We start from the raw sequence: 26,824 nt of genomic DNA, 5'->3' as shown, positions 1-26,824 counted from the left end.
TCAAAATATAATTGTTCCTTTATACTGTTTACACATATCGTATGCAATATCCATAGTGTGTTCGTGCCCTATGACCTAGATTTGAGGTCACCCTGCCCCAGAAGGCATGAAAGTCCGCGGTTGTGATCCATGTCTGGTGTAGATGCCTATACAGAATCAACAACGAATAACTGCATGCATAATTGCCTAAGCGTCTCTCCCCCAAAGTACCTTCCTCCTGCCCCGGTCCTCCCTAGCCTCTCGTCTCCTGGTTCCCCACTTCCTCCTTGCCGCCTCATGCTCCCTGTTTACCCTCTCCGCCTTGCCCTCGTTTTTAGCAACCATACCCACAAAGAACTGACTGCAACCGAATTTCTCCGCCAGCTTCACCCGCGTCCATGTATCTGGGTCCTGACTCCTCAGCCTCCTAATCTCAGCAATATCATTCTCGTTGAGATGGTAGGTCTTCTCGTATGGCTGTCGAACAGGCGCAGGCAGGGAGGCAGAAGGGCGCGGTGGAAGGAAACTGTCTGTATTGAGTGGTGTGCCAGGCGCTGCGATGTGGGAGGATTGCCGTGTGTGCGCCAGTTTTGTTGCGTATTGTTGAGCGGCAGCGTATAACTGTCTTCTCTTATCTTCCTTGGGCAGAAACTTGAGCGGCGTGTGATAGACGTTTGGCGCCGAAGACGGGGGATTGAAGACCAATGTGGGAGCCGAGCGGTCGGGTGTGTAGGATGGTGCTTCGGGGAGTGCGAGCAGTTTTCTGTGCCGCCGGGTTGTGGATTCGAAACGACATTGCGTGAGGGGAAGGAGCGATGGAGTAGTCCGTTGCGATGGACATGCCCGAAGGAGGGATTTACATGTTGACATTGTGGAATTGGGGTTGGGTTTGGCGGGCTGCTTGAGCTGCACGCGATGGCACGGTGCTGGCCGTCCTGGGTGGAGCGATGCCGAACTTTTTTAGTTGTTCCGCGCCGGGTGGTCAAAGCTGGGGCGGGATCCCATCACCCAACCCCAGAGCACATCCATAACATAGTCAAGATGCGGACACTACGAGCATAGGCGAGGCATGCAGTCTGCCGTTTTAAGAGAAGGTGTATGTCAGAATAAAGTATGCATCGGTCACTTGATCGGACCAGAGTCACAAGAAGAGAGCACGCTGCTGGATGGGTATACTCTTCTTTCGGAAACTAACGATTTACGAACCTACAAGAACTAGACCGGCAGTGTTATTCAAGTGAGCGACATCTACTCGCGCTTCATCTCTCCTGCAACGTAGTGCAGGTAGGCTCCTAGTAGCTTCGTGCCCTCAATGTAGTTCCTCTTGTCCAGCTTCTCGTTTATCGAGTGAGCGGCGTCAGTCGAGCTACCCATTGGCAGCAATAGGACATTCTTGCCTAGCTCCTCCTGGAAGGTCAAGGTAACAGGGATGCTACCACCCTCTCGGGTCATGTCTGGCTTTACACCAAATACACGCTCGACGGCCTTGGCAGCAGCAGTGTAGTTGGGGTGGTTGGGGTCCTCCACCCACCACTTTCCGCAGTGCACCACGCTGAACTTCATTTTGTTCTTGGACTTGAGCTTGGCAAACTCGTCGTTGACATGCTTCTCAACTAACTTGGTGACTGGGTCGATCTCCATGTTTGGTACTGTGCGAATGGAGAACTTTCCAATGACCTTGGCAGGGATGACAGTCTTCGCGCCCTCGGAGTAGAAAGCACCCTCAATGCCGTGGAGCGACAGCGATGGGTATCGCATCTTGGACTTGAGCGCATCCTCCTTGTTGTCGTGGATCGTGACTTCACCGCCCAATGATTCCCGCAGACCGTCCATGGTGAAGGCGATGGGTGGGTAAAGTGCAGCTTCTTGCTCGGTAAGCGGGGCAACGAGGTCATCGACGCCCTTGATGAGAATCTTGCCGTCGGGGTCGACGAACGAGTTCATGATGCGAACCAAGTCGGTCATGGGCTCGTGTGTCATTCCACCGTAGACACCAGAGTGCAGATCCTGACCAGGTCCAGAGACCTCTACTTGGTAGTAGTTGCAACCGCGAACACCGTATGTCAAGCATGGCTTCTCGGTTCCTAGCCAGTAGTTGTCTGAGATGCAAACAACATCTACGTCCTTGAAGAACTTCTTGGCCTCGGCGCGGATGGTGTCGTCCAGACCCTCTGATCCGTTCTCTTCCATGCCCTCGAAGCACATGATCAGGTTGACTGGGAGTTCTACGCCTGCCTTCTGATGTGCCTCAATCGCATTCAACCAGCCAAGAACTGGGCCCTTGTCATCGGTGCTACCGCGTCCGTACATGCGGTCCTTGTCGTCGATGGTGAGGGTGAAGGGGTCGGTCGCCCATCCGTCGGATTTGTTCGCGGGCTGTACATCGTAGTGACCATAAACGAGAACGTTGAGCTTCTTCGGGTCGTCTCCGTAGCGTCCGAGAAGGCACGGTGGGAGGTCAAGGTGCTCGCGACCAGGCTGCTTTCCGAGCTCGCGGAGCTCAACGGTACCACCAAGCGCCTTGATCTGGTCCGCTAACCAGTGGCCCATCTGTGTGTTGGGTCAGCTGGGACACTGGACAATGCATACGTGCTTTGTAGTTTATTCGTACCTTGACGACATCAGGTCTCCTCTGGTCCTCGGAGCTGATACTGGGGATAGCAACCGCCTCCCTCAGCCTCTCGATGAAGTTGCTCTGCAAGGCGTCTACCTGCTTGAAGTACGGGTCGAGGTGCGCCATCTTGTTGGGTGGGTGATACAGATATGGCCAGGCGGCGTTGGGTAGTCGTTCTGGCGTGTAACGGTCGCAGCGGATAGGTGTTGCGATGAGTCTAGGTGACGGAGACGAGGAGAAGCTTCGCAGATGACAGAAGAGGCTTCTATGGGTGGCTGTGGCGCTTATTCGCGGTCTACAGGCTGAGATAAATCGGGCAGGTGCTCGTTGCTCAAGGGCAAATTGGGTGGGGAGGGGCAAGCGGGGCATCTTTGGAAGGGCACAGCGCCATCAGTCGACTCAAGCTTGTCAAGCTTTCGAGTGGAGCAGCTGGCCCAAGCGTGCCTAGGAAGAACATGCACGAAATGTTCCTTGCATATTCTGGCGCGTGTGGTTGTCTCCAGTCTTTATTGTCATTCCAACACCCTGCATGCCATACAATTTGAAGCCGACCTCGCAGATAACAACACACAATGAGCTACAACAGACCGCTATGCAATGCCCGTGCAAATGCTGGAAGATCTCGCTAACGGGAGATACGAAACGTGAAATGGCCCAGACCAGAGTCAAAAAACATGAAACTGCAATATGTATCCTCCATCGTTAACGACATGAAATTACACGAGGTGCGACGTCCGACACGATAGTACCGGAGACATCGGCATCCATCATTCGTTCATCGTCTCGTTCTAGGTCCTACTCTGTGTCGGACTGAGTTCGTCTCCCGCAGCTTGGACGTCGGCTGAAGTACCATCATCGAAGGTGGGTACAGTAAAGGTCATGCCTCCAGACTGAACTTGCTGACCAGATGACAACGAATCATGACTAGCACTTTGTTCATGGGCCGTTGCCTGCGACGTCGAACTCGAGAAGTTCTGTCCGAAGGTGCTTGAAGATCCAGAAGAAAAGTCTTGCTTGGAGTAGTGGTCCGGTGCCGAGTTTCCATCACCATGAGCAAATGAACGGTCGCCGAAACCTGGTCGTACATCCGGTGCAGGATCACTGCTAGCAAAGTCCTTTTCTGCGACGTGCGGGAAAGATCCTGGAACAGCCTGGTCGTTTGCTCCATCAAGCCCAAATGAAGTGCCTGCTTCTTTCTTCTCAACGACTGAATGCTCGGGTAGCGCACGCATCGGGGGGTTAGGGTGCTCGTCTTTCTTCAGATGCTCAAACTCGATCAGAGATGAACGCCGTAGCTGGTCAAGCTTCTCCTCGGGGTTCTTCAAAGTTTAAAGTCAGCTCGAGTCTTATCAGGGGATCGCTCAAGCGATGGGCTAATGATAGGGAGAGAAATCATATCAGAGAGGAATTCTGTTCAAGAGGCGAGGAAGTCCAGACTGGTCAGAAACACTAGCAGCACACTACTAGGTCCGGCTCCAGTTCGTGGAGGTGGAAGGATTGAAGACGGAAATACAGCGCCCACGACTCTCGAGGTCTCTTCGGTCAGAACATCGGTTTTCGGTGTCAATGGTGCCTCAGCCGTCGGGCTACATCTGGAAAATTGGAGAGGAAAAAGGGTTCGACACAATTGTGGTCGCCATATCGATTGACACACGACGATGCTAGAAGCTTGAGGGGTTGACAGAGGAAAATGCGCATCGCAAACGTACCCATTCGGTCTGATCCGGCACTCCTGTAGCAGAAGGTAGTTCACCTGCTTGGTTTCTCTCTTCGCCCCAGAACATCGGACGACGGACCGGTGCAGGTGTCACAGGAAGGCTTGGTCGCTCTACTGCAGACGGGAAATCAGTGAGAATAAGGCTCTCGCGACGGTTCCTACGTTCCAATATGGGCGAACTGATATCATCCGTGCCTGTGGTCTGGCGTAGTGACTGGTTCTTGCCCCGTATTCCACTCATGTCCGATATGGCACGAACGTAGCTATCGATACCTGGAACATTATCCCAGGCATTTACGCCACTATGCTGGTAGGACTGCCAACCTTGGTCAGCAAAATTCGAGGCAGAAGCGTTTACAGGGCTTCTAACTCTATCCACTCCGGTTGGAGCTGTTTTATCACTCTCATCGTAATGTACGGTTGAAAACGCGTGTGTCGGGGACATTACTGTAGGTGTCGGTTCTGGTGACAAGTCTTCAGCAAACACACGCGTCGGCTTTGGCCTGTCCACCTCTTGCTCCCATGGAAAGATAGGCTTAGGCCTCTCGGCAGGTTTGGGCCTGGTTTCTGGGACCTGGTACCACATGTCCCGCGGCGCTTCTGGGTAGGCGCTTGGAGCCTTGAAGAGCGACCGGCTGTCACTGAAAGTGTACGTTTGGGTAGGGAAGTTGGCAGCTTCGGGTCTCGACTGCGCTGGTGGCTCGAACCTGGATCTGTTAGTATGATGCGTAGAGATTTGGTTGCTAAGAAAACGTACTTGGTTGCATCCCACTGCATCTCAGGCGCAGAGAACTTGCGTTGTTCGACCGTAGGCGTTGGCTCTATCATACCTTGGTCAATATTCTGAATCTCATCTCCAGGTTCGGTCATAGGTGGCTCGGTTGTAACGGCAGAGGCCTCGATAGGAACAGGAATAGACGAGGAAGAAAGCCCGGAGTCACCATGGGTGCTCTTTGCCTCACCAGCTCGTTGGCCCCCCTTTGCCTTGTGCAAATGTCTCTGATGCACCGCCCACCATCGCGCTACCAGTTCTCCATAGACGCCGTTTCCACCCGCATGGTGGCCTGACCAAGGCTTGTTCTTGCCGATAAAGTGGACAGCGGCGATGTCGCGCTTGTAGTAGCGGTATGCTGGCTCCCATTGGTATTCGGCGTTTGGCGTGCAGTTGTAAGTAAACTTCAATCGTTGCCAGGGACGGTGTTCGAAGTACTGGTTCAGTAAGCCTTGATCTGCGCCATCGAAACTGTCACCAGTCGCTGCCATGGTCTGGAGAGCCCAGTATTCGCCCATGTCTGGTTTGATAACCATGACACCGCTGTTGAAAGCATCTGGCCAGCCGATATCTGGCGCTGCAGCAAACGAAGCCTCAATGTCGAACAGCTCGTCCAAGGCCCTCAGAGCTACCACATCTGCGTCGAGGTACACGAGCTTGCGGAACTGCGTCTGTCTCCAGAGAGCAATCTTGGTGAAGGCAAAAGCCAGATCGGGCCGCCCCATGACATAGAGGTTCGCGGGATTGGAGTTTCGTATGCGCTCGACAGGAATCAGGTAATCGTAAAGCGCCTTGAGCTCCGAGATGGTATCAGCCGATAGCGTCTCCATAGTGACGAGCACAGCAAGCTTCTTGGTGGTTCCGGCATCGCGCAGAGAGTTTGCAAGAACGACTGCGCCCGGTAGGTAGGAATCGCTCATAAGAAGCTGCAAGACATGTTAGCTCGCGTGCGTTGGACCACATTCATGTAGCGAACCGTAATGTACGCATCCTCGAGTGGCTGTGCCATCTTGATAGATGCTGAAGAACAGAGAAAGGTGGAGGGCAAGACTCAAGCGGGCGAAGGGTCAGGCCTGGGGAGCTGCGTCTAGAGGAGAGTAGAGCGCGGAGCTTCAAGACAGTTGTGGTAGTTTCCCCGCAGCCAGCAGATATATCGAGGAGGCGCTGCTGATCTGCAGTGCAACTTGTGCCGAACACGAACAGCGGTAAAATGCAGCACGGCAAATCTAAGTACTCCTCAGAGGCACCTGGTGCAAACACTCCCACGCGCACTCGACACTCTGAGTTGTCAAGGTCCCTTATTCGGGAAAGGCGCCTACAATATCTGTTGGGAGATTGTCTGGCACAAACAACCATGGGTCCACGAGCTTAAGGGAGCTTGGACCAAGCCTCGAAGCTCCCGAGACCATGACGCATGCGCCCGCTAGTGAGCCGTTCTTTCATCATTGTGCACGAACAACCCGCCGCCCTGCTTTACGTCTGCTTGCTTTTCATCGTAGCCGGTGCTGTCCTCTGCATGCAGTGTGCAGCCCCAGCCTCCCAACGAACGTGGGAAGCCACAACTTTCGTTTGCCAATATCGCGCCACCAATTGTCCCCGCATCCATCCCGCGCCTTCATCTCGGCTAGGGATACCTTGATGCTGCCCAACAAGACAACAACTCATGTGCTTGGGAAGGGCTCTGCGTGACCGTTGATGCGTGTTCTATCATCTTAGGTGTCAGTGTATCTTCCGCCCTGGAATTTTTGGGGCTCTCACGCTGCACATGTCCCCTTCAAGGTTCGACATCCAACGAGGAGCGCTGGCTCTTTGAGTTTCACTCCTCGCTCGCGTACATTAGCATAGGACTCTTGGAAGCCGCGTGCCTCGTAAATTGAGAAGAATGGGATCCCGAGTGCACCACGGATGCATCCACGAGAAGTCGTAGATCTGAACGTACTATACTAGAGTACAGAAGCCGCAGGCTGGGGGTGAACGTAACCCTGCGCTGACTGAAACGAAAAGGGTTGAAGCCATGAAAGTTAATCACGAGTTGAAGTGCAAACCCTCACTGTGTCGGAGAGAACAGCAAGACCGATTGGTTTTCTGGGATCTGGGATGAACCATTGGAGATTAGCGAGTACCTTAGCTCCGATCGATGACAGCATTCATTCCAGCCATGCGGTTTCCCGCCCATTAGTCGAGAGCATTATGATCTTTACTGCAGTTTGGTGGACCCATTGCATGTAAACGCCCGAACAATTCCCCGTTGGCAGTTTTTGAAGCTTCATCTTGTCAGCTACAGCCGCTTCACAACGACGTGTCAAGATGACCAGACCACGAGTCATCTACTGGTTTCGGACCGATCTACGCCTTCATGACTCTCCAGCTCTCAAAGCAGCATTGGATCTCAAGCCAGAATGTCTCTATCCCATCTGGACTTGGGATCCGCACTATGTCTATCGCGCCCGAGTTGGCTCTAATCGTTGGCAATATCTGCTCGACTGCCAAAACGATCTCTCAAAGTCGATAACAAAACTCAATCCAAAGTCGAAGCTCTTCCTCATTCGAGAGGCACCGCAAACACTGTTACCTAAGTTGTTCAAGGCGTGGAAGATTACGCACCTGGTGTTTGAAAAGGACACCGATGCGTATGCAAGAGAGCGAGACGAGAAGGTGACAGAGCTTGCGAGAAAGGCTGGTGTCCAGGTTATCATGAAGACTGGGAGAACGTTATACGATCCTGATGAGTTGGTCAAGCATAACCACGGAAAACCGACAATGAGTATAGCCCAGGTACAAGCTGCAGGAAAGAGAATTGGACCAATTCCAAGACCCATACCTGCGCCAAAATCACTGCCCGACCCAGGAAATACTGATCTGAAATTTGACCAAGAGAAGCCAGAAAGCGAGCCGGATATCAACGCAATTCAGAGAAACGGGGACGAGGCTTCGTACTGTGCTCTAGCAGGACCGAATGGAGACTTTGCAGTACCGACAATGGAAGAGCTGGGCCTAAAGCCTGCAACCACACCACACCGCGGCGGTGAAACAGAAGCACTACAGGCCCTGGATAAGATCATAGCAAACACCGACTACACAGCGACTTTTGAGAAGCCCAAAACCGCGCCCACTGCTTTTGAACCCCAGTCAACCACCCTCCTTTCGCCACATATGTAAGCATTGTCTTTGTATGAGTGACATGCGATACAAGCACTGACGTTGTACACCGATTTTGCAGGCATTTCGGGTCTCTAAGCTGCCGACTCTTCTACTGGCGTTCTCAAGACGTCGTTGACAAGTACAAAGGAAAAGCCTCACAACCACCCACCAGCCTAACAGGCCAGCTACTGTTCCGTGATATGTACTTCGGCGCGCAAGCAGCCCTAGGCTATTCCTTCGGCCAAACCTACAACAACCCGCAATGTCGTTTTATCCCCTGGCATCTACCATCTAAGATCGATACCAAGTCCAATCTCATCACCGGCAAGTATTTAGTAGACAACGCCGAGGCAGAAACTCATTTACATCGCTGGAAACACGGTCAAACAGGATTCCCTTGGATCGACGCTCTGATGCGTCAACTTGCTCAGGAAGGTTGGATCCACCACCTTGGCCGCCACGCCGTTGCCTGCTTTCTGACGAGAGGTGGATGTTATATTGATTGGGAACGTGGAGCAGAGGTATTCGAAGAGTGGCTCATTGATCACGAAGCAGCATGTAATATCGGAAATTGGCAATGGCTGTCGTGCACGGCGTTTTTCGCACAGTTCTACCGATGTTACTCACCCATTGCCTTCCCGCAGAAATGGGTAAGAGATGTTCCTGCACGAGCTGCATGTGAGGCATGCACTGACTTCATACACGTACATTTTAGGACAAAGATGGAGATTTTGTGAGAAAGTACGTTCCAGAACTGGCAAACTTCGATAAGAAGTATATATACGAGCCATGGAAAGCGCCAATTGCAGACCAGAAGAAGTGGGGGTGTTTGGTAAAAGGGAGTGGGTCTGAAGAGGCCGGTGATGGCGCGATGAGAGTCTACCCAAAGCCTATGTTTGACTTTGGGAAGAGAAGGGATATTTGTATCCAGGGCATGAAGAACGCGTATCATATCAACCTCTATGGGAATTCGCCCCGAGTTCTCGATGGCACATGGCGCAAGCTCTTTGACAATGAAGCGGAGGGACCTACTGAAGGAAGCAAAGGACCACCAGGTGCGATGATAAAGGAAGAAGATCATGAAGATGCAGATGGACATGAAGAGAACATGCATGTGGACGAGCCGCCCAGCCCTAAACAAGCGAAGAAGATGGCGATGCGGAGCGATCAGAAAGCAGGACATAAGAGAGAGGCAAGTCAAGGAACACTGGATGGAATGTTCACAAGAAAGAAGAAGAAAGACGGAGAGATCTTTCCTAACGAGACACACTTTGGGTAGCCGTCTTTTTGAGCAACAAGTCCATTCATAGAGGCTACCACGACACGACAAGCGAGCAGCAATGTATCTGAGCCCGACTCAAGTAAAAAAAAAACAGGGGTATCACACACGCACATCATCATTGCCACAACTTAGGCACTTGCTATCCGTCCTGCACCAACGACTGTCCAGAATGCCTCCTCTCTCTTTTCCCTCTCTCCTTTGCTCCCCCTTGAATCGCCCAAACCCCTCTCTTCGGCGTTTACATCTGCTTCAAATTCCAGACGCACGAATATTGGTATCTCAAGCAGATCCTCGTCTTCGTCCAACTCGTCCTCGCCCCCAAGCTCACTAAGGAAGCCCGGAATGACTTCGATAGCCACACTTGTCCAGTTCCTCCCCTTGTCCCAAATTTTTCCTGCTTCGATCTGCCCTGTTTCTGCGTTGATGGTTGAGCGGCGGGGCATGGGTGCGGGAGATGAGGCGAGTGCGTCGTCCCAGACGTCGGTATTGGCGCCAACTTCGAACTGAGGGCATAATATTGTCACGCGGGACTGCACTTTGCCAGGAGTGGTGCTTGAAGTGGCTAATGTGACCTGAATAGGGTCGAAGAGCGGGTTGCTGACGTGTAAAAGGAAGTGTGTCGCGATCCCTGATCGGAGATTGTTGTAATTGAAAGGAGGTTGCGGGGTGGGCATAGAGCCTGGAGGAAGTGGTACGACTGGGTTGGTCGGTGGTAGTGCACGAATGCTGAGTCGGGGAATGTGGTTCAGTGCCAGCAGCTTGATTTTGTACCGAGTTGATGTTATCTTGGACTCGGGCTTGGATAGGATGTGCCGACATGACCGGCATCGTTTCGATCTCTTTGTACAAAGAAGGGTTGGGACTGGTCGGAGCTCGTTACTGAATTGCACGTAAGGGTCGAGTTGTGCGAGCTTCTGGGCAGGCGACAAAGTACTACCCCACCCGTCCCGCTTGATGCGCTCAATCGCTGCGCTATCTGCTGCAGGGTCATGGGCGACGAGGCCCTCTAGTTCTGACGCAGCCTCTCGCATAGGCGTTGGCTTGTTACGTTTCTGCTTTTTCGCTGTATTCGTCGAGTATAGATTCATGATTCGGGAGTAAGCTGAGGGCGAGGAGAAATTCATTTCCAGAGGGTTCGCTGGCGTCTGGGATTCGAGCTGTGCTTTGTAAAAAGCACCGAGGTTCGAGAAGAGATCGTCGCGGGTCGGTGGTTGGTGATTTTCTACATCCATGACTGTCGAGTCGCTGGAAGGGGATAACGGGTTTCTGGAATCTCGCTGCCGAGCCTCCAGCTCCTTGCGCCTCTCGCGCTCCTTGTCTCGCTCTTTGGACGTTGGTATTGGTTTTCCTCCATTTGCTATCCGCGCAATCTGCGAGTATACGCCTGTGTGCTTCTCAAACTCTATACCCGTCTCTATAGTACTCCAATGGCAGTACGGACAGGCCAGTATGTGTCGATCGGGCACTCCTTGGTCGGCATCGGGATTGTCGAGGAGGTTGACTATGAGAGGCGAAACGCACACAGGGCAATTGAAGCAGTTACGGGTGCATCGGTTGCCATCGCTCTTAACCACGGAACTTGGTACTTCGAACAGGCAGTTGGGGCAGTACCAATTCAGTGTCTCCTCTATCACGCACCGTGGACACCGTATTTGCAGGCAATCTTCACAGTAAAGAAGGTGCTCGAGTGGATACAGAGCGTAGTTGGAGCGAGGGTTCTTGGGATCCAAAGTTTCTTCGTCGTCGTCAAAGGCGGCGAGGACATGCGAGGTGCGTTTGGTAGAAGTCGTCGCGTTGCTGTCGAAGCAGTCGCAGGCGTAGTACGTGTAGGGAAAGGCTTGTGCCATGGCGAAGCAACCAGTTCGGATCGGCAGCCAGAACACGGTCACTGCTTCTCCTCTTGTCTAGCCGGTAACCTGTGGGTGTCACGATGTGGGAGTCGTGGTGGTGAACTTCTGGACATGGCGGGTCGATCGCGGTGGAGCCAAACGCCGATTGGTGCAGCAGCTCCAGGGTCTTGACGTATTGCTTTCTCCGTCTTCTCGCTCTTGCGCGTCCCTCTTCCACTCCTGCAATATTCAACCCCGTTGCGCCGTCAATTCCTGACCCTGCTGGAACCATGGCGACCTTTTCTGTACGCGCTTTCATTCCACCACTAAGGCGGCGGTGTCTACCCCTCCAGACGACGCGGCGATATGCCGTACAAGCTCCCGGCGCCCCCATGATGGAGATATTCAGCGGGCAGCAGAAATGGCTGCAGAAAGAGCGGGCAGCAGCAGACAGAGAAACAAGCAGAAGCGTGGACTATCTAAGAGACGAAGTCGCCTCGAGGTTGTGTGAGCGAGTCCTGGTACGACAATTGGTTATCAACTAAGAACAACAGCTAACACAGGCACAGGACATAAACCGCCACTTCCCAAAAGTCCTCGATCTCGGCGCCAATGCATGCAACCTATCCCGCGCACTCACCTTGCCCTCCGAAGACGCCCCGGATAAAGGCCCACGGTCAAAGCGAATTGGAACAATCACAGCGGCAGACTCCTCGGAAGCCCTCTTGTATCGCGACGCCGATTTGCCCTTCAACAAAGAGATTGATATTGTACGACAAGTCCTATCGACATCCGAACTGCTGCCATACGAAGCCAACTCTTTCGACGCTGTCTTGAGCAGTCTGAGTCTGCACTGGATCAATGATTTGCCTTCGGTGTTGGCGCAAGTGAACAATATTTTAAAGCCGGATTGCCCTTTCATAGGGGTCATGATGGGAGGAGATAGCCTTTATGAGCTCCGTACATCGTTGCAATTAGCAGAGCTAGACCGAAGAGGCGGCGTCTCTACGCACACCTCGCCACTAGCCGATGTCAAGGATGTGGGCGGTCTACTACAGAAGGCTGGCTTCAACCTCCTCACTGTAGACGTCGACGACATTGTAGTCGACTACCCCGATACATTTTCCTTGATGAAGGATCTACAAGCCATGGGCGAGTCGAATGCTGTACTCGCACGGGAGAAGGGCCCTATACAGAGGGATGTCTTACTGGCCGCTGAAGGTATTTACAAGGAACTACATGGTAACGAAGATGGTACGCTTCCTGCGACCTTTAGGTTGATCTACATGATCGGTTGGAAACCTAGCCCTAACCAGGCTAAGCCACTTGAGAGGGGAACTGGCATGTTCAGTATCAAGGACCACCTAGAGAAGAACACCAAATCTGGTGAAGGGAAGGAGTAAGCAACATATGCGAATGAAAAGCAGAACCTTGAAAGCAACCTACTGTGTTTGTTCACTTTGTGGTCCATGAAACACCATCATTCAAGTCAAACTCAACGTCGACGAGCAACGCGACGATGAAGTCTAAGAAGACTCATGTATGAAGAAGCTCATTCTTTTCAAGTTCCACCTCTAGGCACTACAACCTACCCGTAAGGCATACACTATGTCTTTTTTTTTATCAAAGTTGTGACCCGGATATTTACGTATACCTATCTCTAGGGAGGGTTTTGTAGTTTGGGGTAGAACTTAAGAAACTGAAGTCCTTTGTAAAGTACATATCGGGATTTCGCGTGCGAATCTAGTTGAGCGATATCATGAATCCCAGTTTACGTTGTGGTACATCTGGTCTCACATAGTATCATCGATAGCTTGGAACTGGTGATTATATATCCCTACTACGGAGCTCCTTGTGCAGATACATGGCATAGCGCTCAACGTGCCCTCTCCTGGAGATATCTTATTTGGTCTTGGTGCTAGAAATGATAGAAGCCGTCCTCTCAGCTCCGCGGCTTGCTTCACATTTTCCAAGCGATTCCCATCGTATTCTCGCTAGACGACGAGGCCGGTGCGCGTCATATCGCCCTTGCGCACCTCGCGATCGCAGGTAGCAAGGCCCTCACCGTTCTTGACGACTTCGATCTTGTGATTGCGCTGAGTATTACAGAAACTCCTATTACGACCAGCCGTGGTGTGAACCGAACGAGTAGCGCCAACGAACTCTACGCCTGTGTTGGACTTTTCGTCAATACATTCACGTGCCATGTGTCCTTCCCCACCACAGTTGAAGCAGATACATGGCTCTTTGGACTTCGGCTTATGACGCGGATGAACTGATGTCGAGTAGTTGTTGCTCTCCCCAGTGACTAGCTTCTCTTGCATGCAATTGCGGGCAATATGACCTGTCTCGTTGCAGCTAAAACAGACTGGGGGCGGACGCTCGGTGGCATCTTTGACTGTGACCGTACAGTTACGAGCTATATGACCCTCACTTCCACATGTGTAGCAAGCGAACGCCTTACGAGCCTTGTGAACCTGGACAGGCTTTTCCAGTTTAGAAACAGTGTTTGGGACAAAGGAGCCTTGCAACTTGGCATTGCAATTGCGCGAGATATGGCCCTTGTTGCCGCAACTGTAGCACTTGAATGGCGTTCTCGACTTGAGATTTCGCTGAGGAACCTGCCGTACTGAAGTAGCCGAGACGTCCTTACGAGAGAGGATGACATCGGCCATGGGAGTCGCGTCAGGTCTGTTTTTGCTGAAAAGACCCGGAGCTACGCTGCCCATCTGCCTAGCTTTGTTCACGGGCTTTGGGACAGGCCTCTTTGGGCGGACTGTTCCAGCAACAACGGCTTCGATGTATTTGATAGCCCAGACGGTATACTGGTCGGTAGTATTCTGGTAGTACGCTTCACTAGTCTTGACACGAGAGATGAAGAACTTGTCCATGGCATCGCCAAGAGCCTTACCAAAGGCAGCGTTCGTCTCAGCAAGTCGTGAGTACGGCTCATAGTTACGGGTCCATGGGTTCACCATCTCCTCGAAGAGACAGTGTAGCAGATGCTCGTAAAGCTCTGGGATCGAAGTTTGGTAAAACTCGATCTCTTGAACAGTAGGGAGAACGTTGTAAAACTTTCCCTTGAGCCGACTATAGACACGCCTCTTGAGTGACTCGTACTCGAGAAAGTCACAGTGCTGGTAAATGACAGTCAGGATGCTGGAGCTGAGCGTCTCGAAGGAGTCTAGTCCTACAATATCACGCTCGCCAGCTTGCATGTACTTGTAGATCCAAAGAATGGCTTTCTTAGAGCCGTTGGGAATCATCAAGACCTTGTCTTGCCCATCGATCAGCTTCTTCTGTGCAGTCGGAGAGAAATGAGCCAGCCGCCTTACCGAAGCGCTCTCCAGACCAATGTATCGGTTGCTATCCGAGCCAACGAAAATGTTGATCTTAGGGCCTCTCTTTAACCTGCATTAAGAGTTACTACATGTAAAGTCAATGCAAGCAATGACCCATCGAGGAGACTTACTCAGCGAGCTGGTTCAGCGTAAGGGATGCGTTATGTGTGGACCTTCTTACTATTGCCATATCTACAGCTTCGCAAAGTAGATTGACTGTTGTCTCTTACTCAACGAATCTGCTATTGACTGTCAATAGAGGAACGAGTAAACTGATAGTATATATTCGATCCAAAGAGCTGCATAGTAAATCAAGTTGTTGAGGGAGTTCGTGTATGGCAAGACAGTAACGTTGTGGTTACTTACTGTAGAGCTAGGTAAAAGTTGTGGTTGAACCGGTAAGAAGTGGAGGGACTAGATAGAAGAAAGATTACGAGTGTATGGTTATATAATCAGAAGCGCTTTGGAGCCAATGTTGAAGCACTAATGGATCCGTCTAGCAGGTGAGAACGGACGGAGTGGCGGTAAACAGTAGTAAAGTGAAAGATTTGGTAAGGTTTCTCACCTGCTTGGTGACATTTCTGCTCAAAAAAGTCACAGAATGTACAGCAGTCCCAGCGGCAAAAGGTTCAGTATGGATGTGAGCGCGTGAAGTCGGTACATTCTCCGCATGTAATTCATATACAGACACTTGTTGACGCTAGCAAGGTCAATATGATGCTCTTCAAGAGGCTCTTTAGTGTTACCATTCGCAAAATGTAAACCAATACTGAAATCTTACCTCCTACTGGAACGTAAGAAGAGGGGCAATAACAGAAGCATTCAAACGCTCGTTTGCTCAGTGATGACTTGGGACGGAGCGATTGCGCTAGTCATTCAACCAGTGTAGGCGTGTACTTGAGTTCACCTTGGGAAGGCAGCAGCACCTGTTTACTCACATCCAACCCACTGCCACCACGATGCACTACCGAAGTATAACTGTGGGACTGCACTCGCAATTCGATATCGAAACGCTGCCTGAATACCGCCCCGACCACCATAGCATTTTTGACTCTACCCTGCAATACATCGAGGACAGGACGTCAACATGCAGCGTCTACTTTCCAGCCTTACCCGGCAGCACGTTTTGGATCGGATACTCCGTGTCACCGCCAGTGCCCGAAGGACACTACTTCCTCTTTAAGCTGTACATCAATGGCGCACACATGGTAAGCTGGTCGACAGGCAAAGAAGAGGAGTGGCAGGGCAAGACTATGTTTGGTCTATTTGAAAGCCCTGAGGACGAACATGGCAAGAGAAGGGTCGAGAAACGAGTGCTGTGCTTTGCAGCAAAAGACGCTGTGGACGTGTTCGACGACACCGCGCGCATCGAGATACGAGTACATCGTGCAGACAAAAGGAAGCGAGTCGAACGACAGGCAGAGGAATACAATAACACAGAGCATGCGAAGAATGGCAAGGGAATAAGGTACGCGCCAATCTAGTGCCACCACCATGTACTGCGCTAACTTTGGCAGCCTCGTTAACGCTGGGCGCGCAGGACCGGAGCAACCAAAGCGCTTTTACAAATTTGCCCTAATCGATCCGATCGACCAGCCCTTCGCGACGTTCAGGTACTATTACCGTAGCTGGGACCAGTTGCGAGGATTGGGATTACTTGACCAACACGTCAGTGGCGCCGGCGAGGATAACGACCTTCCTGTGATAGAGCCTCGAGAAGATGATATTAACGAAGCCAAGGAGGGTACCAGAGCCTGTAGCGTTGTCAGCAAAGATTTGGGGAGCGTATGCCAGGACTGCAGTGACAACTTGAAGGGACGAGCCGCTAGTGCTGCAGATACACGAGCGCAGAGCCAAAACCCCCATAGTCCTATGCGATCTACATCAGCGAGGGCGCGAAACCCCTTGACTCGAAAGGCGTCGATACGTCAAGTGAGCGATACAGAACAATCGCGCGCCTATGTTCCATGCGGCGCACCCGGATTGAATAAGGAAGCATCTGTTGAGCATGTAAGCAGGCAAATGCAACAGCGCGATAGCTTCATTCGTACACCAAGGTACTTTTACCGGCTCTCGATACCACCATCCATCAAAGTCAGACGTTCAGAACCAGCTTCGCGACCTCTACCTACACTTCCCACCAAGCACGATTTCGAGGCTTCCACATCATACTGCCCTCACCCAGCGTACCCTGTAGATGACTGGACTGTACGTACTCTCAGTCCGGTCAAGTCAGTTCGAGACGGCATATCCACTCCTCCACCGGGTAGACGCAAGGAACAGGGCCGCTCGACTTCTGCATTGATGAGTGCAATCACATCTGCATGGAAACGTCGAGGTACACAGACACCGGATGGAACGATAGCGACAGAAGGTACAGAAAATGCGCGAAGCTTGCCGTGATGCTGTTAGCTTGATAGAGCTGCAGTAGGCGTCGTGATTGTGATTGCTTCAAACTGTCCGCACCGAGAACGTTACATTGGAAGTTGGATGACAGTTTCGAAAAGACGATGCTGCTGTACATTACTAAACAAACACTCGAGGTGTCATGAGGTCAGGCCGCGTAAGATGAAACGTGAGACGATTGCCGATCTGCATTATGATGCAAGGCACCACACGCTGATTCGGTCCAAGGTTCCTCCACAACCCCGCAGAATGCAGCTACCCCAAGCTCTCATCCCAGCTGATAGCTTCAATGCTGCTGCGTTCCTGCTTCCTCTGTATATACCACAACCTGTAGCTCATAGTCCCATCATCGTAGTATCGAGCGCATCCTCTTATTCTTCATTTTGTTCCGTCTGTTGTACTTAATCGGCACCATGCGGCCTTTTGTTGCCGCGGCTGCGGCGCTCTTGGCAAGCGTTGTAGATGCTTCGAATCTCCAACCACCCGTCCTTCCGTTGATTGTCAGGAATCCATATCTGAGCACATGGTTGCAAAGTGCACGAGAGGAGCCATGGAATAAATGGCCCATGTTTTGGACTGGATCTGAGGTTTGCTGGACAGAGCCACCTTAGGCGTGCAATGCTAACAGTAACGCGGACAGGTCGGATTCAGTGTCCTGGCGTCTGTTCCAGACTCCAAGGAGGTATACCCACTGCTTGGTAGACCTCATGACTCTCTGGAGCACAAGGACAAAGAGTACGGGTGATCCGATGGCTTGAGGCGGATTTGTTGCTGACCTTAGTCTGTCCTAGTTACACGGTCGCGTACCCTACATACAACGGTGCTACATATGACGCGTCAACGACCAATCTTACATACTCAATACGAGCGTCTGATGCAATCCGTTCAACAAAAGACCTCGAAATCACCTTATCCTTCCTCTCACCCATTACACCGACCTCTACTCTGCGACAAACCATACCAGCGGCTTATCTATCTATACATGTCCAAGGGTCTTTCGATGTCAACATATACGTCGACGTGAATGGACAATGGGTCAGCGGCAAGAGGGAGAGTCTAATAGAATGGGGCTTGTTCCAGCACGTGGCGCCTGGCTTGAACGACAGATTAAAGACATGGCAAGTCAAGCGACAGGTTGAGCAGCTCTTCACAGAGACGAATGATCAGCCTGAGTGGGGTCAGCTGCATTTCACCGGACCTGTCGATGCGCGCCACGAATCAGGCACGTCCGCGCTGTTGCGCCAGCGCTTCGCTCGAACTGGGACCCTGCAGAACGAGGTTGATGGAAATTTCCGTGGCGTCATGGATGAAGAACCTGTGTTTGCATTTTCGAAAGCTTTCAAGCTTGCAAACTCGTCTACGGCTGCGTCAAGTTCCGGCAGCAACAGCGATAGCATCTTGTTTACTATCGCTCACATCCAGGACCCAGTAACGCAGTATGCGTCTGCTCGAGGTCTCACGTTCATGCGACCATTATGGAAATCTTGGTTCCCCCAGGATGACAAGCTCATCCAGTTCCATTACGGAGACTTCGCCATGGCAAGCAGTCTTGCGAGCAATTACTCTGAGCAGTTGCGCATCGATGCTTATCAATCTGGTTCGACAAACTATGTCGACATTGTTGCCTTGTCCGCACGACAAGTCATGGGCGCCACTAGCTTCTCCGGAACCAAAGAGAATCCTTTACTCTTCCTCAAGGAGATTTCTTCCAACGGTAATAGTCAGACCGTCGATGTGATCTTCCCTGCTTTCCCATTCTTCCTCTACACACAGCCTAGGTGGTTGGCGTACCTCCTAGAGCCACTTCTTGAGCACCAGCTGAGCGGTCAGTACCCTAACAAGTATTCTATGCATGACCTTGGCGCGCACTTCCCCAATCTGACAGGGCATGCTGATGGACGTGATGAGTATATGCCCGTCGAAGAATGCGGAGATATGCTCATCATGGGTCTGGCACTTGTGAACTCCCTTAGTTATAACTCCGATGCGGAAGCTCAGTCTATCTGGTCGGCTATCGGTAATGGTGCAGACCATGACGTTGATACCGGCAACGTGTTCTCTTTGAGCAGTATCGGCTTACATAATGGAGTTGAGTACATTGACGAGACGTGGGGTGGAAGTGCCAAGGGTATCGATCAAGCAAAGAGGTGGTTAGAAGGCAGCTACGATCTGTGGAAGCAGTGGACTGGATATCTTGTTGAAGACGCTCTTGAGCCTCACAACCAGCGTGAGTGTCAATGAGAAAGGACATGAAACCTGAGCTAACAAAACCTACAGTCTGCACTGATGATTTTGCTGGTTGGCTACCACTTCAAACTAATCTTGCCTTGAAAGGCATTGTTGGTATCAAGGCCTTCAGTGAAATTGCTGACCTCATGGACCGACCCGGTGATGCAAAGCATTATCGAAACATCTCAGAGACATATATTAAGAAGTGGCAGGAGTATGGAATGTCGCGCGATGGCACTCATGCTAAGCTTGCTTACGACTGGTACGGCAGCTGGACGACTTTATACTCGCTCTACGCCGATGCCGTACTCTGTTTCCACCCTACAATCACGAACACATCCAAATCAGAACAGTCGGAGTACGCATCTGGCAATGATAAAACTCAGCGGCCCTTGTCACCTTCAAAACATTCTTCTGGGCGTACACCCATAATTGATGACTTCATCCCGGATGAAATCTACAACCTCCAAAGCGATTGGTACTCTACAGTCATGCAAAAGTACGGGCTTCCTCTCGATTCCCGCCACCTATACACAAAGTCCGACTGGGAGTTTGAAGCCGCTGCCGTCGCAAATAAGACGGTTCGCTCGGAGATCCTTGATCGCGTAGCGCTTTGGTTGAATGAGACAGTCACTGACCGTCCTTTCACGGATCTGTATGTCACTGAAGGTGATGGCGGCTTTCCTGGACCGTGGTTCTTCGCGAGACCTGTCGTTGGCGGTCACTTTGCGTTCTTGACCTTGGAGAGGGCTTGCGGCGGTAGTGGTGGAAAGTAAGGCAGGATGTATCCGAACGACACCCTGCAGAAGCGTGATACGTATGGGCTCTTACTACGGCGCTTGCCAATCTACGGTAGCTTGCTTGACATTGCGTAGCTACGTTCTTTTACCAATATCAATACGACTTAGATTAGTGCAGATCTCCATACTATAGTGCCAGACCACAGTTTCAACGCCGATCTTGTGTACAATGTGTGTGAGATTTTCTTTGAGCCCGAGAGCGATGCCGTGCAGGGGCTGGCCTGGCTGTTTCCATATCCGGCGTAACGAAGAAACACAATCTTAGGGATTGCACCTATTTTGGTCAACAAATCTCCACGGCTGCGTATATTTGCATCGATATTCTCGAAACCTCAGTACAATATGAGGTTGTTTCATACCGAACTTGGGACTGTATGGCGATTGAGCATTCCACTTTCAACCCAACATGCATAGCTGTATTAGCAGATCAATGAGCAGAGACCCACTTTGTGCCAAATCCGGAGTACTCACAGAGAGACTTGACGTTGACGTTTTCAACAACTTTCTATTATTGTCAAAGGGTGTCGGACGGACAAAGAGCGCGCGGTCTCGAGAAGACACCTTCTAGCAACCGGCTCTTAAGTCCCTGAGGAATCGCGATACCGATCCCCCAACCAACAGCCTGATCATCATTTGCTTCAAGCCATATTAAAACAATAAGATGGTACTCTATCACGCAAACGGGAGAGTTGTTCAGGCACACGAAGACTATCTGGAACAACAAGCACATTCAATCGCGAGAAAATGTGATTATGTCGATCAGATCGACGTCTACAAGCAGAGAAATGCTGTCAAGTCTGCTGATGAAGTTCAAATTATCATCGATGGTCAAAAGTATATGACGCTCTATTGTGAGAGAGCAGGCGATTCGGAGATACTAGAAAAGTTCAGACAGACCAATGAGTACAAAATTCCCACGACTGTTGATCGCCGAACTCTAGTGGTCTGCTCAACCTTTGCTGAGGAATACTTCACATACAATCCATGGGAAAACGGCCTGCATTTACCAGTCTGCTACCCCAAAGGGCGAAAGGAGGACGATAAACTGGACCGTCAAATGGCTTTCATAAGGCGAGAAGAAATCGAGAACTATGTTATTCCATGGCTGAAGAGGATGCAGGAAAAATTTGGCAGGGCTGAGGCATCACACAGCGAACCGCCCAGGGGATCGACAACGCCGCTCAAAAGGACGAGGCTCGCACAGTCTTTAGTATCGTGGTCAGATCAGTCTGTTGTTATGGGTATACCCGAACTACTTTTGGACAAGATCCATCTCTACAATGCTATGCTCCAGTTAGGTCTGCCCAAGTTCGTACAATTGCCGCTCATCGATGCACTGGTTCTTCAAATGTACCGCACAAATCTTGAAGCGTGTGAACTCGACGCACTGGAGCACACAATCGGTCGCTTTTACTCAAGAGGTGTCGCAGTACTCGATCCAGTACTCAATCATTTCATTGGTACATACTCTTTCAGAAGCCTGGGAGATCGCACGAAGCCAGAGCCCTCAGGCCACAGTGCCAGACTGGCAGACGATACGGATGCTGCTGGCAAGGAATTGGCGAAAGGAATAACAGAAGAAAACTCAACAGAATCAGGGGCGATAGATGCAATAAATGAAGAGCAAGCAAACAGCACTACCACGAAGGCTGATAACAACAAATCAGATCTTGGACCTGAGAAATGGAAGAAGAAAAGACGATACCTTCAATATTGCGATTTGGACGCGAACCGCAAAGACTATACTCGCGATACATATATCCTACCACCCGAACTACCAGTCATTGGTCATAGTATAAGGCATTGGTCTGGCGTCCGTCGGAACCAGAGCACAGCTGCAGCGCATACCGGCTTTCCACTCAACATAGGAAAGTACAAAAAGCTCATCCGTCGTAATTCAACAGATGCGATCGATGAGAGAGATTGGTCTGAAGAGAAGACCAACCGCTTGATCGGTCAGACAGAGTATCAAGAAAACGGCCCGGGGAAAGAAAAAAAATAGACTCTGATCAACAAAGAAGACTGACGGCTACTTCAAACATATGCTGCACCTCGATCTGGAAATTCAGGATACTCTACAGGTAAAGATGCAGCGCTGGGTATTCTTATCCTATGTATTCACTTTGGGCAGGATACACAATCGGTACTGCTGCGGGCCGGGCCGTGGGCGGATTGCCTTACCATCTCAATGCTTACCTTTTGGTAAATTCCCAATCACTACATTACATTTGTGTATGTTGACTTCCTAGGTTTCGTGCTCACAAGAAGAAGGAACAGCGATTATCCGTTGGCATCGGGTCTGCATCATCAAACAAGTCGGTAGAGGAGGAGAAGTCCAAATACGATGAGAATAGTGACGTCATTTCGAAGGAGATGCCACAGGAAGGCAAGCTTGAAGGTTCTGCAGTGGGTACCGGAACTCACATGAAAAAGCTGGATGCTGTGAGAGTGCTGAAATCTACCAACACAATGTGAAACTCATAATGATTGCTTGACAATATCTTTCCACATGGTTTACGGGTGTTCTGATCAATCGAGATTTGTTTCATATCGTTGAAGTATTAATTTTGAAGTTGTGATGATAGGTGAACAATGGCTGCAGCTTATAATTTAGCAGATGTGAAGCCTGAACTTTACCGAAATGAAGTTCGTGCACATGCATCCTCTTGCCTTTGTTAAAGAAACCCACCAAGAACTAGGTCGAAAGGCTGCAAATGAATGCTGTGAGTGCTTTGATCGAATGAGACACTGCCATGTCGATCGGAGGGGACATTGTGTGCCGTTAAGGGCATAGAGTGAAACGTAAAATACGGAACACGTCGCATACCTGTCTGTCTCTCGTAGTAAGCTAGTATTGTTGTACGTGTATCGAAATATCTTTTCGTTGACTGAGAAAGGTGGTTGCCATGCTGGAGAACCAAGTATGCACGGATATAGCCCTTCATTCCGTTCTTTTTAGTTGATTTGCAGCATCCTTACGTAGTTTTTTACGTTTGGGAGACCAGTGCTTAGCGATATCGTGCTCCGGTCGCGTACGATGACATCTGTGCGCTCATGGTTTTGATGCCTATGTGGCAGTGGTTTGCAAGGCGTCGCCTGGCGGAGGTTCAGCTTTGGACTTGTCATTCATGGGTAATTCTGCATTTCTGAACAAATTTTCCATCGCATACAGAAAAGGAAGGTGAGGCCGGTTCAGCGTGAAGTCAGAGTAAATTGGGCGTTATAACACTAAAGGTCCCATGCTCTTGGTCAAATAAACTGGCGTTCTAGGCTTCGAAATTCTTTCAGAGGTCGAAATCATCCCAGTCTAGTACATCTTCTTCTTGCTTAGACAATTTTGACTGAGGTTCGTTCGGTCGAAATGCTGGAGTACCCAGAACTATAGGTGTATTTTGCGCAATGGCAGGTCTATTGTCGGTAGCTTGTCTAGGCAGCGTGATAGTAGTCGAATATTGACAATCAAGAGTCTTTTCAATTACGTCGTTGTCTCTTTCGGATGCACTCTCGTCCGACTGAGAATTAGGACTATCATGCCCTAGAGAGAGTCCGCTCGCGACGCTAAGCGGCGAAAATGCCTCCCTCTCTCGCAATATACTGGACTGCGTAGACTCGCCATTCAATTCAAGTTCTTGCTTGTTGGCCGCTGTTATTGCTGGATCCGCGGGTGATGCTACAACCGGTTCATCACGTGTGGAAAGGACTGATGCTTTTGATATCGGTAGATGGAATGCGCTGTATTCATTGTTGTTTGACGTGTCCTGGGCGACAGCAGCCGGCGTTGGTAGCGCCGCTGGTTGCGCTGCAGCTCTAGCTGCGAGAGGACTGAAGTCGAATTTCGCCCAGTCAACTATGGCGGGAGCAGGAGTAGCCCGGGAAACCTCCTTTGGATCTTCAAGCCAGTCCATACGACATGTGTTTGCATACACGAACCAACCGGCGACACCGTCGTCCATTCGCGCACCATAGGCCATCTGAGACTCTTCACCAGTCGTGATGTCAGTGTCAAAGATGCCATGCTCATACACCACGACTATGGAACCGCTCGTGATTGAGATACAGCCTCCATCTCTCAAACTGGAAGTGGGTTTCCAGGTTTCCAGGACTCGTCGACGCTCAGGCCTTGTTGTGATGAGGCCCATCCAAGTCGGTTTGTGCCCTTCGAAGCGAACTGGCTGCGTGTCTGGTACTCCTATGAGCTTCAGATACACTGCTACTGGAAGCAATCCTTGCTCAGTAGCCACGTGAACCTTATCATTGTATAGGTAGAGATCGCAGTCGTCAATGATCCTAGCAGACTCCCTCTTCGAAGCCTTCTTGCGACCCAGATCTTCAGCCGTCCAAAATCTCTTCCTAGACAAACGGAGCGCCTCTTGCCGCAGAACAAGCATCTTGCGACCAAAGACTTCGGCTTCGCTCTCGTTGTCGGAAGATCTTTTTAACTTATCAGATGGCTTGTTCACGATCTCGAATGGGTACCAATGATTGATAGAGCGCGAACAAAGGAGAGGTATGCTGTAGGCGTCATAAGCGACGAAGGTAAGACCCTCCTCAGGTAAGCGGTTCTGCTCTACATGCAATCGTTGGTCGTTCAGATACTGCTTGATTTTCTGGTTCCGTCTTTTCATAGCGACGCAGTTCACCTTTACCGTCTCTGGCTCCTTCGTTCTCTTCGCCGGAACCATGTCATTATCTTCTACCTCATCTCCTCTTCGCTTATTGCGCTTGGTCGGAAGCATATCTGCCTTGCTTGGAACTGCTGCAAAATTTGCCGTCGCCACAGGCTCTCTAGTATCGACCACACCAGCTTGTATCTCAGATGTAATCTTGCTAGTGCTTTGCTGCCGAAGTTTGGGGTCTGCGACATTGGTATTGTCAAAAGCTTCGTCCCGCGATTGCAAACCCGCGAGCTCATTACTAGCACCAGGTTGTCGTACAGGACTGGCTTCGCTCTTCTGATTAGGGGCATGTGGAGTCAACACATTTGATCTTGCCTTTGTTGGCGGTGTCCGCACGGTCTTGTGATCGTCCTTGCCACTATGCACCGGCTCAGCATGTCTTGATGTCTCCGAAGCTGTGTCTGGTATCGTAGCTTTGTTCGGACCAATGAGTGTTGACCTGAACCTTGTACTGCGAAACCTTCTCTTCTCCTCCTCACTCATATCCTGGATTGCGGCCAGATCTGGAATCCTTTCGAGCCCATTCTTGTCTATCTCTTCCATCAGAGTACCTTCGCCGCGCGGTGGTTTCATACCTGCAACCGGCTGCATTTCTCCAGCTTCAATGAGTGCTTTCTTGTAGTCATGCTGCTTGTTGTCGTAATTCTCCTCTCGTCTGCGCTTTGCAGGAACTTGATCCACCCTACCTTGAACCAAACTTCTGCGGATTGCTTGGGTCATCATTGGGTCGTCGTGAATGGTATGGGCTGCCAGTGGGGTACGTGACCGTTTGTCATCTCGACGGTGAGCTTGTCGTTCACCTTGAGCGTCTCCCCGACGTGGTGACATGCTCCGCCTACCGCCACGTCCGCGCCTACTACGCCCTTCTTTAACTACTTGATCTTGGTCTTGAATTGCTTTACTTGCTTCTCTTCGATGATGGGGATCTGTCGCGGTCCTACGGAAAGTATCGTGGGCGCCACTAGCCGATTGTTGCGGCTTGCCCGATTTCGTATTGCGTTTTCTAGTCATGGTGCTGATCATCCACATATGAGAACAATGTGTGATTGGGATGCGAATTGGTCGTGTGTAGATGTGAGTAAGTTGGGGTGAGTATTGAACAAGGGCGTTGTGTGGGTCCACTGTCGCACGCTAGTCCCACACTCTCGACTGTCTTTATCAGCCACTTTCACTGCGGCCATGCTTTCACAGTCACATCTTGGAGGAATAATGCTACTTCGGACCCTATCGAGGCCAAACCGTAACGTTATGAACGCATAATTGTGTCATCATGAATTAGTGGGTGCCATCGCCGAGACAGGCAGGCACTGTTTGGGGTGAAAGATACTGCAATCATAATCTCGCTCACACAACGACCTACCCATCGAAACGGGCCCACAAAGTTCAGTAGACTCGTTGTTCTCCGCAATAACTCTTGAGACTATAAGATGCTTCTACTGCTCCATCGAAACGTTCCAGCCACGGTTGCAAGCGTACAGCTCTAAGATAGCGTTAGCAGTATGAAAATAGACACTACGCATTCTTGTAGTCATAACGCGAAGGATACATTCGGCAGCCTGTTGTCCGAGACACATACTCGTCTCTTAGAAGTACCTTCGCTCCCGCTTGTCGTGTCACATTCGGGCACGCCCTTTGATTACGCCGAGCAGTGTTCTGCTTCAAAAGGCATTGTTTCAGTGGACCAAAATCGTTAGATGACCGAACAAGTCAATAGCGAAAACCGTTCATAAGCCATTGAGCTCCCCTTCCTAGCACTTGCAAAGTTTCGCAGGCGTTTCGGACCTGCTACAAGCAATGCCCACACATCGCATACGTCCCTCTTGCTATTGTTGACATCTTACCCAGTTACGCTATGTGTGTCCTCCACTGGCTTATCCGCTGAGAAAGGAGCAAGGCATCCGTCCTTCTAATATGGGACACACGAGAAGTTGACAATGAGGACAAGTAGTATTGGCTCTACAGATATGCGGTTATGCGCGCTCTTGGCATCGAAGCTGCTAAAGATCTTCAGCAGTTCGCCGAACATCTCATCGACCAT

General features: G+C 50.8%; 11 protein-coding genes across 11 annotated transcripts; 5 read left to right on the top strand and 6 right to left on the bottom strand.

Annotated features, from left to right (window-relative positions):
* Nucleotides 1–186: 186 nt before the first annotated feature.
* Nucleotides 187–849, bottom strand: AA0111_g4225 (hypothetical protein; the record flags this gene model as incomplete). The annotated part of the gene is made up of 1 exon (XM_028650201.1): nucleotides 187–849. The coding sequence occupies one exon, from the start codon at nucleotides 847–849 to the stop codon at nucleotides 187–189; it is 663 nt and encodes a 220-aa protein (XP_028507884.1).
* Nucleotides 850–1,227: 378 nt separating this feature from the next.
* On the bottom strand, nucleotides 1,228–2,719 carry AA0111_g4224 (Cys-Gly metallodipeptidase; the record flags this gene model as incomplete). Its single annotated transcript, XM_028650200.1, has 2 exons — nucleotides 1,228–2,529; nucleotides 2,591–2,719. The coding sequence occupies 2 exons, from the start codon at nucleotides 2,717–2,719 to the stop codon at nucleotides 1,228–1,230; spliced, it is 1,431 nt and encodes a 476-aa protein (XP_028507883.1).
* Nucleotides 2,720–3,381: 662 nt separating this feature from the next.
* Nucleotides 3,382–6,091, bottom strand: AA0111_g4223 (hypothetical protein; the record flags this gene model as incomplete). The annotated part of the gene is made up of 5 exons (XM_028650199.1): nucleotides 3,382–3,912; nucleotides 4,303–4,626; nucleotides 4,681–5,017; nucleotides 5,068–6,008; nucleotides 6,059–6,091. The coding sequence occupies 5 exons, from the start codon at nucleotides 6,089–6,091 to the stop codon at nucleotides 3,382–3,384; spliced, it is 2,166 nt and encodes a 721-aa protein (XP_028507886.1).
* Nucleotides 6,092–7,389: 1,298 nt separating this feature from the next.
* AA0111_g4222 (Cryptochrome-2) lies at nucleotides 7,390–9,502 on the top strand (the record flags this gene model as incomplete). Its single annotated transcript, XM_028650198.1, has 3 exons — nucleotides 7,390–8,237; nucleotides 8,303–8,873; nucleotides 8,939–9,502. The coding sequence occupies 3 exons, from the start codon at nucleotides 7,390–7,392 to the stop codon at nucleotides 9,500–9,502; spliced, it is 1,983 nt and encodes a 660-aa protein (XP_028507885.1).
* Nucleotides 9,503–9,633: 131 nt separating this feature from the next.
* AA0111_g4221 (hypothetical protein) lies at nucleotides 9,634–11,352 on the bottom strand (the record flags this gene model as incomplete). The annotated part of the gene is made up of 1 exon (XM_028650197.1): nucleotides 9,634–11,352. The coding sequence occupies one exon, from the start codon at nucleotides 11,350–11,352 to the stop codon at nucleotides 9,634–9,636; it is 1,719 nt and encodes a 572-aa protein (XP_028507888.1).
* Nucleotides 11,353–11,726: 374 nt separating this feature from the next.
* AA0111_g4220 (hypothetical protein) lies at nucleotides 11,727–12,737 on the top strand (the record flags this gene model as incomplete). The annotated part of the gene is made up of 2 exons (XM_028650196.1): nucleotides 11,727–11,855; nucleotides 11,904–12,737. The coding sequence occupies 2 exons, from the start codon at nucleotides 11,727–11,729 to the stop codon at nucleotides 12,735–12,737; spliced, it is 963 nt and encodes a 320-aa protein (XP_028507887.1).
* A 591-nt stretch (nucleotides 12,738–13,328) lies between these two features.
* Nucleotides 13,329–14,865, bottom strand: AA0111_g4219 (hypothetical protein; the record flags this gene model as incomplete). The annotated part of the gene is made up of 2 exons (XM_028650194.1): nucleotides 13,329–14,745; nucleotides 14,807–14,865. 2 exons carry the CDS (start codon nucleotides 14,863–14,865, stop codon nucleotides 13,329–13,331), a joined length of 1,476 nt encoding a protein of 491 aa, XP_028508117.1.
* Nucleotides 14,866–15,634: 769 nt separating this feature from the next.
* On the top strand, nucleotides 15,635–17,078 carry AA0111_g4218 (hypothetical protein; the record flags this gene model as incomplete). The annotated part of the gene is made up of 2 exons (XM_028650193.1): nucleotides 15,635–16,143; nucleotides 16,193–17,078. 2 exons carry the CDS (start codon nucleotides 15,635–15,637, stop codon nucleotides 17,076–17,078), a joined length of 1,395 nt encoding a protein of 464 aa, XP_028508118.1.
* A 416-nt stretch (nucleotides 17,079–17,494) lies between these two features.
* Nucleotides 17,495–20,086, top strand: AA0111_g4217 (putative glutaminase; the record flags this gene model as incomplete). The annotated part of the gene is made up of 4 exons (XM_028650192.1): nucleotides 17,495–17,668; nucleotides 17,722–17,816; nucleotides 17,873–19,308; nucleotides 19,359–20,086. 4 exons carry the CDS (start codon nucleotides 17,495–17,497, stop codon nucleotides 20,084–20,086), a joined length of 2,433 nt encoding a protein of 810 aa, XP_028508113.1.
* A 685-nt stretch (nucleotides 20,087–20,771) lies between these two features.
* Nucleotides 20,772–22,112, top strand: AA0111_g4216 (hypothetical protein; the record flags this gene model as incomplete). Its single annotated transcript, XM_028650191.1, has 1 exon — nucleotides 20,772–22,112. The coding sequence occupies one exon, from the start codon at nucleotides 20,772–20,774 to the stop codon at nucleotides 22,110–22,112; it is 1,341 nt and encodes a 446-aa protein (XP_028508114.1).
* Nucleotides 22,113–23,394: 1,282 nt separating this feature from the next.
* On the bottom strand, nucleotides 23,395–25,506 carry AA0111_g4215 (hypothetical protein; the record flags this gene model as incomplete). Its single annotated transcript, XM_028650190.1, has 1 exon — nucleotides 23,395–25,506. One exon carries the CDS (start codon nucleotides 25,504–25,506, stop codon nucleotides 23,395–23,397), a length of 2,112 nt encoding a protein of 703 aa, XP_028508115.1.
* Between the last annotated feature and the right edge of the window lie 1,318 nt (nucleotides 25,507–26,824).

The sequence above is a fragment of the Alternaria arborescens genome (assembly GCF_004154835.1).
Source record: "Alternaria arborescens strain FERA 675 chromosome Unknown contig_8, whole genome shotgun sequence".
In the NCBI taxonomy this organism is placed as follows: domain Eukaryota; kingdom Fungi; phylum Ascomycota; class Dothideomycetes; order Pleosporales; family Pleosporaceae; genus Alternaria; species Alternaria arborescens.
This window is presented reverse-complemented; position numbering and strand designations above follow the sequence as displayed.